The sequence below is a fragment of the Anthonomus grandis genome, chromosome 4, assembly GCF_022605725.1.
Source record: "Anthonomus grandis grandis chromosome 4, icAntGran1.3, whole genome shotgun sequence".
Taxonomy (NCBI): Eukaryota; Metazoa; Arthropoda; class Insecta; order Coleoptera; family Curculionidae; genus Anthonomus; species Anthonomus grandis.
The window spans coordinates 41,767,100-41,779,290 of record NC_065549.1 but is presented as its reverse complement, the minus strand read 5'-3'; the positions used below and the strand labels follow the sequence as shown (position 1 = coordinate 41,779,290).

Genomic DNA, 12,191 nt, shown 5'->3' with positions numbered 1-12,191 from the left:
TTTTAAAGCAAAAAAAAATCGAATACCTCAATTTTCTCAAAAACAAATAGGACGATTTCAAGAAATAAGTTTTCAATCATTTTTTTCGAGGTAAGAGCTTTTCAAATGAACACACGGTAAACTCATTCATTTTATAAGTAATATTCATATTTTCATTGGTATGCTTACGTTCTCCCTTTAGATTTCCTAAATCATAATTTCGGCCGCTTTTCATTTAATATTTGGCATTTTTATTGTAGATTTTTAGGCCTTAAGCTTGTAAAATTAAACTTAAATAACCGAAGAGAGTATTCCTTTTTATACATGGGATTTAACAAGTTTTACATTTGGCTTCAAGGTCCTAAGGTATTATGGTCTCCAGCCCATTATCACTTTTTTGAACGGTACAAAGATTCCATGGTATGGTTCACTAAAAAAAAGAAAGATAGTTAGTATAAAAAAACTTATGGTTTTTAATGCATAACCCTCCGTTAGTAAGGTGGGGAATTGGTATATCACACCCCAACCTACTTAATATCTCTATAATTTTGTCCGTTGCAAAATATGTAGCGCCATCTCGTAAGTACCTTTAAACATAATGTTAAGTGATAGAAACCATGTGTTTTGGAGGGCGTCAGTCGCGTGTCACCTTTGATCGACGCAAGTGAAGTGATTTGGGGTATATCATACCCCAGCTTACCTTTCTCGTAATTTTTTTCTTTAATTCTTTCATTCTTTTAGAGGTAAGTACGATATATTATATATAAATTATTATTATTATTATTATTATTATTATTATATAATAATATAATCATAATTACGTATAATATTAATATGTTATAAACCTATAATAATAATAATTATTACTCTATTGATATTTTTTATTTACCTTGAATTTCATTTGTAGATATTATGTCTGCTCGATGGTCATATGAAAAAGAGCAAGAAAAGTTGTTGAGGCTTTGGGAAATTTCGGATAATTCATCAGAGGTACCCGAAACCCGAACTTGATGAGGAGCCCATTGAATCCGGCTCTGAGGGCGAGTTTGACGACCACGTTAGCCAGCGTTCTGAGGAGTCTGATTCTGAGCAAGAAATATTAGAAGATGACATTGTCAAGGAGTTTTCGCCTGAAGTAAAGTCAAGGTATTTATGGGGAGTTGACAAAAAAACTAAATAGGTAGATAATCCAGGAAATAAGGCTGTGTGTACACGTCAGGAAAATATTATTATCCATCTTCCAGGAGCAAAAGGTGTTGCTAAAGAGGCCAAAACCCCCTTTGATTGTTGGAATATTTTTATAGACGAACTTATTATTGACTCTATAATTGAATGTACTAATCGGTTAATTCAAACGAAATATGAAAACTATAATGACAAATCGATCGTACAACAAACAACAGCTTTAGAAGTGAAAGCCCTTATTGGACTACTATATATGTGTGGTCGTTTTAGGGCTAGTAGGTTAAATTTAGATGAGCTTTGGGCAAGCGATGGATCCGGTATAGACATGTTTAGAGCAACGATGCCCCTAAAGCGTTTTAGGTTCCTACTAAGCTGCCTGAGGTTCGACAATAAAGATTCTCGGGAGGAAAGACTTAAAATTGATTAACTAGCTCCAATTCGGGCAATATTTGATCGGTTTGTGGAAAACTCTCTCAAGCAGCTTATGTACCTTGAGTTTTTTCGCGGTAGGTGCGGATTTCGGCAGGACATACCAAACAAGGCAGCTAAATATGGCCTCAAGGTATTTGCACTTGTAGACTCAAAAACATTTTAAATACTAAACTTAGAAGCATATGTAGGCCAGCAGCCCGAAGGTCCAAACGTCCTTAGCAACAAACCGGCTGACATAGTTCTGTGATTGGTAGAACCAATTAGGGGAACAAGGCGAAACATAACGTTTGATAATTGGTTTACAAGTTATGACTTGATAATAAAGTTACTAAAGAATATAAACTTACTTCAGTAGGGACGCTGAGAAAAAATAAAAAAAAAATTCCTGGCGAATTACTCACAACAAAGCGAGAAGAAACAAGTTCCAAATTTGCATTTCAATCAGACGTAAAATTGGTCTCTTATATTCCAAAAAAAAAACAGAAATGTTCTCCTTTTATCAACTCTCCATCATGACAACACAATTGATCCCGATTCTAGTGTATCAAGGAATAGCCGCAGGTGGTCACTAACTCTATTCTTTTCCTTACTAAACTCAGCTGCTATAAACGCTTTTGTAATTTTTAATTGCAATACGAATGAAAATCTAAAACGGCGCTTTTTTCTAAAAGATTTATTTTTGAGTTTAGTAAAACCGTTCCAAATGAGTCGACTGCAAAATCCGCGAATAAGTCTAGCAGTGCGACGTAAGATTTCCGATAATAGGGGGAAATTGTCCCAACAACAGTTGGACAAGACACAAAAAGGCAAAGATTTTCCAGAAGGTGTTATATATGTCCAAGAAATAAAGATCGCAAATCTTTTTACACTTGTAGGGCCTGTAATAAATTTGTTTGCCTCAGTCATGCAGCGCAAACATGCGACAACTGTAGCTCTATAGATAGTACATAAAACATAAAGCAATGTATTAGTTTATATTTTTCTTTAGTTATTTGTAGTTTATACTTAATCAAAAATTAATTTTTAAGTAAATATTTTCAAAATAATAATATATTTTTAATACCTGGTTGCGTCTTGTTCGAAATTTTTGTAAAAATGTAGGTCTTTTGAAAATAAACGTTTAATTTTTTTTCTTTGGTTATTTGTCATGTGTTTTATTTTTATTTACTTTTAGACCAATACAAAAACATTATTTATTGATAATATTTCAAAAATGTTTTGTTTATATTCGAAACATGTTTGTTTTTTTATTGGGGTATGCTATACCCCAGCTTACCAATCTTGTGACAATTACCAACCTTACCAACTGAGAGTTAAGTTAAATACGTCTTTTAACTGAAGGATTTCAGAGCCTAATAAATTATATTATAATTTAGTTAGTTTTAACCGTAATGATATCACGGTTAGAAATGACCTGCTAGCACTCTAACAACAAAATTAAATATTTCTACAATACAAGGTGTCTACTATGAAAACCGCCAAACTTTAAGAGGTGATTAAACAAGTCATTTGCAACAAAAAAGTATAATATTTTTTCAAAAAGTTGTTAGGTATTTAACATTTTTTTATTTTATTAAATTTCTTTGTTTTTTTTTCATATAAACAAGAATATCTCCGTTATTCTTACCACCACATAAAATTTAGATATACCATCTGAAAGAGAATTAAATTTGCTATAAGATGGGTATATAAAGTTTTTGAGTAATTTTTTATACCGGGTGTTATCAGAAGTTAAATGTAACATTTGGGAAATGTGCAAAATTAGTGGTATCTTCTTCGTTGTCGTTTTTCTAAAATTTGCTAAATAGGGACATGTTTTTTTTCAGCAAAAACTACTGCATTTAATATGCTTTCCAATTATGTACTTACTTTTGTGATAGCTATTTGTTTTCACATCAACATCATGAGCAAAAGAAAGAAAACAAGAAAAATTGAAAATTTTCAAATTTTATATTTCTTGATTGACCAAAATTAAAATATACAAACCTAAAATTATAACAATTGTCCAAAATGTCTTCCCTTTAGTTCAATACATTCGATGCATCTTCTTCTGACACTATCAACAACCCGTTCAAGTTCAACGCGTTTTTGTCGTATTTCATTGCAACACACTACTCGATTAATTAGTTACGTCTCGAGTATTAATGTTAATACTATAAACATTAGATTTTAATTTGCCCCAGAAATAAAAGTCAAGGGGCGTAAGGTTAAGGCTTCTGGGCGGCCATCTTACCGGACCGTATCTTCCGATCCATTTCTCCCCAAAGTATTGATTCAAGGAATTTTACACAATTCTGCCATTATGGGCTGGGCATCCGTCCATTTGAAAACAAAGTTCCTGTCTAGCGGCTAAAGGGATTTCTTCCAGAAAGTCAACGAGGTCATTATTTAATAAATTTGAAAACTCATTGGAATTGAACCGATCAGGAAGTATTACAGGCCCGAAAAGGCGACCTCTCGTTAATCCTATCGATACGTTGACCCTTATCTCATGCTGAAAATGTGAAACAACAGTCGCATGAGGGTTTTCTGTATGCCATATATGGTTATTTCTTAAATTCATTATTCCGGCTCTTGTAAATGTTGCTTCATCTGTCCAAAATATTTGATCTGTTCCCCACTCTTGCAATTTATTCAAGTACTACCTATAGAATTGAAGCCTCACCTCACCATTCACTGGCAATAAATCCTGGACTTTTTTCAAATGAAACGGATGCAAATTATTTTTTTTAAGAACTCTATGTACAGTGGAATGGTGAATCCTTAATGCAGCACCCATGCGGTGAGTACTTCTAGATCTATCTTCTGTAACAGCTCTCATAATCGCAGGTTCTTGCCTCCAGTTTCCCCACAGCGTCTGAACACTTCTTCAAATGTATGGGGTTGCCGTCTATTAGGAAAACATAATAGGAAAGTGCATAAGATGTCCCGATATTCAATGTTTGTGAAACTAGGTATTAGTTTTTTAAGCACGTTTAATCCAAATTACTTATTTAACCACTTTAAGTCGAAGTGAAAACTTAATGACAGTTCTTGTTAAATTGTAAATATCTATGCTTTTGTTTTAAAATCAAGTAATACACGGTTTGTGACTTTCCTTCTTTTGCGGATTCATTGCCATTTACAAAAAAAGGAAAACTTGCCCTTTTTCTTAAAAAACGAATATCGCGATATGTTATTTGTTTACGACTTCTCTAATGGAAATTTGGGAGCTCAAAAGATCAAGAAATATAAAATTTGAAAATTTTCAATTTTTGTGGTTTTCTTTCTTTTGCCCATGATATTGCATTGAAAACAAATAGCTATTACAACAGTAAGTATATCATTGGAAAGCATATTAAATGCAGTCGTTTTTGCTGAAAAAAAAACATTTAAATGAATTTCTTATTTTTCTATATTTGTAACTGTACTTAAACCTCAGTAGATCCATTGTAGACCTCTGTTGTACCAACCCCAACCAATTTCAACCCAACCCATCGAGGGCAATGACGTCGCCAAGAGGAGATCTCCTAATTTCCACGGAATGGTTGGATTGGATAGGTACACCAAGAATCCTGCCATGTATTAATGAGAGAGCACGATAATCGCAAAATATGTATGTGCTCCATTATTTCGTCTTCGTAATTGCATACTCTACATAGGAAATCATTTTGACCAAGATGAACTCCTTGACAAATGTGCCAGACAAAGCATTACCTTCAAAGCTAAAGTTGCATTTCACATTCTTTATATGAGATGTATGCTCTCTCTACTCCCTTGAGTGTCAGACCAAGGTATGAACTTTCGAAGCAAAACTGTTAAGGTATCTGATAGTTAATGGCTAATAGGGATGTTAGTTAGTAGTAGTAACATTTCAGTGTTTTTGGGATTAATGAATGGAGAGCATTCTGCACACCATTTCTCTATTAGTTGAAGAGTCGCTTGCATGCGTTCGCAAAACAAGTGCTCGATTTCGTCAGTTAGCAGAATAATTAAGTCATATTGTGTAAATTGAGCATTTGTTTTAATTTGGTAGCTCCACAAATCTTGGTTTTTGGTGGTTTCGAACATTTTCGTCAGCACTTTACTCTCAAATCTTCAAATCAGTTCCTCATTTCGCACCGTTAGAGTCCAGATTTTGCAGTCTCACATTACCACGTGTTTTACCATGTGTCTGGTACGCTTTGACTTTCATTTTGCTAGTCACATATTTGGACTCTAGCATATCTTCAGGGCATACAAGCATCTGCTGGCAGATTTTAGGTATTCTCTGATTTCTTTGCTCAAGTCGTTGTTAGATGTGATTGTGGACCCTAAGTATTTAAATTCTTTTTACATTTTCACAGTTGTATGTGTCCATGGTCACATTTTCTTCTATGCTAGCTCTGACTGATATTGATACATGCATATATTTTGTTTTTGCCTTGGCAAAATTAGCCCCATATATGCCGCTTTTTTTAAAGATTTTGTGAACTAGGTTTTTTACTTCTATGACGCGAATGGTCACCGCATCTATATCGTCGGTATATGCTAGCAGCAAGTTTGTCCCACTGGCCCCGAATAGCTGAGATTCGATTTTGGCTTCTCTTACTACCTTTTCCAATGCGTTATTAAAAAGCGTGGGTGATAGTGCGTCTCCCTGTTTTAGATCTGTACTCATTTGAAACACATCTGCGAGCTCATCAACAATCATTACTCTGCACCTAGATCCTTCCGCACAAGCTCTGGTTACTTTGATCAGTTTAGATCGGATGCCAAACTCAGACATTGTATGCCATATTTTGATCCTTTTTACACTGTCGTATGCCTGCTGGAAATCTATAAATATCTGGTGGAGGTCCTGGTTAAACGCGCAACTCTTCTCCTCTAGCAATTGCCTTAAATTAAACAGCTGTTTAAGTATTGATCTGTTTGCTCTGAAACAGCACTAGTAGGTTTCAGAGTCTCCCAATATATTTTTGTTTTTACAGTATTCTATCGCTTTTTTGTGGATCGATAACTCTCCTTTTAGTCATCAGGAACATCTTCTTTTTCCCATAAACTTTTAGTGAGATTTTGCAGTTGTTTTATAAAAGTATCGCCACATATTTAGGAAGTTCAGCTGTTATTAGGTTCCCTTTAGGGGCTTTATTAATTTTTAGTTTTTTTATTGCTTTTACAATTTCTCTATTAGAAGTGATCTCATTGGGTTGTTCCGAAGCTAGCAGATCTAGTGCTTCCTCCATCAAGCAATTGATATTAGATTTTTTAAAACATAATTTAATTTTTTATTTTACCAGATATTATTCTTCTACTAAAAATAGTAAGAACTCTTATTTTCATTCTAATAAAAATACTAAAGACTACTTTGCAATGAAGAACAACGTGAACTAACGTACCACCATACTAAACTACATCCATAAGTCTGGTATCGTTTTTTTTTCACGTCGACACATATATGCAAGGTAAGTCTCTCTTTAGAAGTGAATACGAACCAGTATAATGATTATCAATGGTAAAACAGGGAAAGTCTCTAAATACGGATAACAAACATGCTTAGTTTAATGTAAACAATATCCTCTGGTCTGATACCAATTTTATCTGCAGGTAACACCACCAAAATTCTACCAACCGGGAAGGATAATGCAGCACAGGAAATGGACCTTAAAACCTATGAAAATAAAAAGTATTTACAGAATAGAATATGATCCAGTCCTGGAAATTGAAGAGTCATTTGTTCAGACCCCTGCTCACTTTGTTAACTTCGACTAATTTGCATCAGCCCTAAAGATAGATTGGCCAGCTTCCACAAGAACAAACGTAACGACACGGAAAGACACTTCCAACTCGTACTGCAACACCGCAATAGAGAGTGATGACTTAAAAGATATGTTTTACTCTCAGAACGAGGAACTTTGGTTCATCTCTGCCTCCAGTTAAAATATTTATATGAATTTGTTTGAGGAACTTACAATTAACACTGCTCGGCCTATACCCAAGTTATGGCTTCGTTATGTAGACACCTGAACAATATTAGATCCACAATCAACAGAAGAAACGGAGACTGAATCCAACTTGCATTTTCTCGAGATTTTCTTAAGAATTTAAATAGGAACATAAAAACATCTGTCTACAGGAAGTCTACTCATGCTGGACACAGTATCTTCAATGTTCGTAGACTTCAGTATTTACTAAGTTTTCCAATTTTATCTATGAAAGAACTTGAACTATATTTATGTATTTTTTCAATTTAATAGTAATAATATACTTTTCATTACTGTTTTGACTCACCATTGAAAATATCTCCTGTTACCATAAGTCCCATCACTAATGCCCTCCGGGCATGTCAACTGCACGCCAACGAAATGTTCTTGACCATGCGTTACTATAGGACCGACGTATCTGACTCTGCCTCCCTTAACTTTTCCTTCGGGAGTGATCACTTTAACCCAGTTTTCTGGCTTAAGATCCCGTGGTAATCTGGGTAAGAATGGTTGCCAACCTTGGGGTGGGACGTTGTCGCGCGCCGGTTCTGGAGCAGAAGCTCGGCGCGGAACAAAGCGACGAGTCTCACTAGAAAAGAATTTAATCAATTTTTCTCATTTCTTTCGGCTGTCATACTTTTCAAACTTGACAGCGATGACAGATGACTTTACTCTAGTAAGATCAAACACAATCAGTAAATGTATCATTACATTAGCCGCTGTCTTCGGACCGGATCAGCTGTTCACAACGCCTTATGTTTAAATTATCATGTTCCTTGGCAGTTTGATGTTTGACAGTTGGCGGAACATTTAATTTTTATGATTACTTTGTTCGGATCAAGGAGACGGGTGCATTCGACACAATCGTCATTCGACATAATGGACATTCGACACAATACCCGCGAAATATTTTAAACGTTCGAGTATGATCGGTTGGGTCTTTTACACGTCAGCCAATTTTTATTCGAATAGCTGTAGTGTTGTCATCTAACATAAAATAAGGTTAGGTATAGGTATATTATTTTGTTTACATTCGAGTCGTGCTTACAATAATTAGTTTATATTTATCGATAGTTTGCCAAAAGTTATTAATTTGTGAGTTGTGAGTTTTTCAGTATATTTGAAGCTTTAAGATATAACTACAAAGGACCTGGGATGAGACTTCCTGATACTGATTAAGAAACACTATAACTAACTTTGTGTAATTTACTACTTGGCCTCCTATCCTGTGATTCTTCTTCTTAGAACATTAAATACCTGCATTATACTTATTGCGAAGTGAAGAGGAATTTGACGCCAAAAAAACATACCATTACTTGGGAAAGTGCAAGTTTTCTTGTGTAAAATTGTGGCAAACAAAGTTCCATTTGACTTGCCAAGGTGTGGTGATAGTGTTTATATTTACTAGGTACTTTTGATTAATAAACTTGAAAAAGTGCAATTTAGGATAATATGCTGGAGAAACTGGATGATTTTGATGAAGTCCTATGCCTCCGAGGATATTTGGATTATAAACTTATAGTGTGTCAGCTTAAATATAACATACTGAATAACCAAAAGGACTGTAATACACTATACAGTTTTTAATTTACTTATACACACACTTATTGCTATCAAGTAATTTGTGACTAACATTATTTCTGAATTGGTGTTGTAAAAAAGTGTATTTAATAAAAATTAAATTTAAAATAATATTTATATGTAGGAAAAGAAACAGGTTCTTAGAGAATATCATATATTACAGCCTTATTTAGATTGAGCCAAGTTTTCATTTATATTGTTGAGTTTTGTCAGGGCTGGAATGTATACAAATTACGGTAACAGTTTACTATCCTATCGAACGCCGTTTTTTTGTACGAATTTAAAAAATTAAACAGTTACAAAAGTTAATGTATGTCGTATTTATTATAAATTCGTTGTCGGAGACTCAATCATTTGAAAAAAGAAAATAAAAAATATTATAATTTTACCCCTGTTCGTTTTTTTTTGCGCAATCAGTTTTTCTTATGAAAAATGATTATTCACCCAACAGGTCCTTTTTGCACCCAGCGCCTTTTATATAAAAAAAAACACTACCAACCCAACTCAGCTCCAACCAACCCAACCCAGCCCAATACAACTCAACCCAACCATTAAATAGGAAACATATACTAAAAAGAGTAATAAGACAACTATTGAAATTAGTTTTGTTTTTTAATTATTTTTTTTAACGATTTATCGAATGGTATCACTATTCGATCACCTAAAAAAATAGTCTATTATCTGTAAAATAATAGCGCTGCCACCGTCTATAGATTACAACTTGTAATCTATAGACGGTGGCGCTGCCAACCTCGATAATTCAGTGTCGCGAAAGGTTTTTTCGGTACGTATTCTGGTAAGTGATTTCCGATTTGTTGTCTCTCTCATCTCAACATAATCGAGTATTTCCGAGCGGTGTGTTATGTGTCGAGGTCACCCTGTTCGGGCGCTCGCGAAGTCGCTTCGGGGGAAGCTTCGGGAGTGTGTCGAATGTCCATTGTGTTATTTGCCTGTTTTCCGGATCAAGATATCCTAACCCTAGTTCTTTCGGACAACAATATTGAAACATGTTCTTCTGAACAAACGAATCGTGATGTTAAAATCATGATTCGATTTAGTTTCGAATGAAAACGGCTATTAATGTATCTGTATAACTCATTACCCGTAACTTGAAGTCTCCTTATTAGTAATGCAGTCTATGGATCTTCTCAAGTAATTTTCGGCTTCTTCTACCAAAGAGTCTGTGCTATCACCGCTATCCATTGTAGTCCACTCCGTTCTGAGTTCAGGTAGGGAACCGTTTGCGAAACGTACCTTAAAAATACATTATAACTTGCAATAGTCTGTTCGGCAACAAGAATTGTGTAAAAATTTTTCATTTAAAAATTTTATTACCAGAAGTAGACGACTAAATACGGGTAGGGAAAAAGAACAGAAAGCTAAATTTGTGCAGCCAAATCGTTCCGAAAGTAAGCGAAAATGTTTGAGACCAAAGTTGTTTAGGACAGAAAGATGTGTCTATGGAGATTATTTCGACCTTAAGGTCGCTTTTCATGGTCAATTAAAGGTCAGAGTAATTTTTTAAATAAGAATCCCTATTTTTTGTAGCAGATTTGAAAAGAGCAGAAAATTTTACGTTTATGTTTTAAACTTTGTTACCGTAACCTTAAGGTCTAATCAAAGTCACACTACAAAAATCTGTTTATTAATGTTTCTATTGGAATAAAACACGTTAAAAATACTAACAGGTGGATCAAGCAGAAATGTTTAAAAAACCTTAACCATCTCGACCTAGAGATCAATTTTTAAGGCTATTTTCAGATTAAAGAGATTTTATTCTTTCGGAAACAACAACGTGGAAGTAGTAAATTCTGTTTCCTTTGGGGTGCTTCATTAGCGTAAGTGTCCTTGCCTCTCACTAATTTAACTACGAAACAAATATCCCAAGTCTTCTCCCATAATCCAAGAGACCACACAAAATTTAAACAAAAAAAACAATGTTAAAACTGTAGTTTTGCAGTGTATGTGTCTAGGTCCTAAGGCCTGATAATGCCCTGCTTATACAGGGCGAAACACGTGTACCCAATAAAATTTGCTTATGAGATGGTAACATTGTTTTTTTTTTTGTATACGAAACAAATGTTGCCTCTATTTGTCCGAAGACCCAACATTAAACGCCAAGGAAATTGCGTACGGTGCTTGTTCGTCTTGGATCTCAGCGCATAGTTCACGAATCCGATCTTGCATATGTTGTCGTACGTCATTCTTGAAAAACAACATTCAAATAACTCTACAAATAAAAATCAGGAGGTGTCATATCGGGTGAGTTTGCGGGCTAGTTAACCGGACCTCCTCGTCTAATACACCTAGCGTAATTTTCGTACAAAAATTGTCAAGAAAACAGTTAGTTAGATAAGTTTAAAAAATCATTTTAAACGTAAAATTTTACGCTCTTTTCGAATCCACTACAAAAAATAGAGGTTTCCATTAAAAAAATACTTCTAGCTTGAATTGACCTTGAAAAATAACCTTAAGGTCAAAATGACCTCCACAGATACATGTCCGCCTCTGTCCTGAACAACATTGGTCTCAAAAATTTCTCTGTATGTTGCTTACTTTCGGGGCAATGTGGGTGCATATACAGGGTGTAAATAAATAGATGCGAAAAAATCCAGGGGTTGTTTCTTGGGTAAATTTTAAGAAAAAAACTGTATATGAACGTATATCCTAAAAGGCCTAACTTTTGAGATACCGGGTGGTAAAGATTGAAGAAAAATATATTGTTTTTTTATAATACCTGTAAAAACCTTGTAGATATTTTAATAAAATTTGGTATATATTTTCTATGCATTAAAAGACATTTTCTGAGGCTCCCTATTTTATTTTGTTTGTACCAGTCACGTTCGTGTAAGGTTTAAACTAAATATTTTTGATAAAAAGTATGGTACGACACTTTTTTTGTTTTTGTCATTCTTATTTATTTCTAAGCAAATTTGATCTTCTGACTTTCTTTTATCCGAGGTTGCGTATTCGATTAAATCCATCTATCTAAATGTATTACGTGTTTATTATTATTGTTTAGATTAAACCAAATGAAAGGAAAATAAATTAAATATTTATAAAAATGTTGAA

At 34.3% G+C, this 12,191-nt stretch overlaps 1 protein-coding gene across 2 annotated transcripts in view; it reads right to left on the bottom strand.

The window, feature by feature from the left end:
• Nucleotides 1-278: 278 nt before the first annotated feature.
• The window catches only part of LOC126734766 (uncharacterized), a 42,672-nt gene continuing 30,759 nt past the window's right edge, over nucleotides 279-12,191 (bottom strand). For both annotated transcript variants that reach the window (XM_050438488.1, XM_050438489.1), the window contains exons 6-8: nucleotides 10,222-10,373; nucleotides 7,846-8,127; nucleotides 279-409 (exon numbers count right to left, since the gene is read on the bottom strand). In XM_050438488.1, the coding sequence (XP_050294445.1) occupies nucleotides 349-409; nucleotides 7,846-8,127; nucleotides 10,222-10,373 (495 nt within the window). In that variant the 3' untranslated portion in view covers nucleotides 279-348. The remainder of the gene's footprint in view (nucleotides 410-7,845; nucleotides 8,128-10,221; nucleotides 10,374-12,191) is intronic.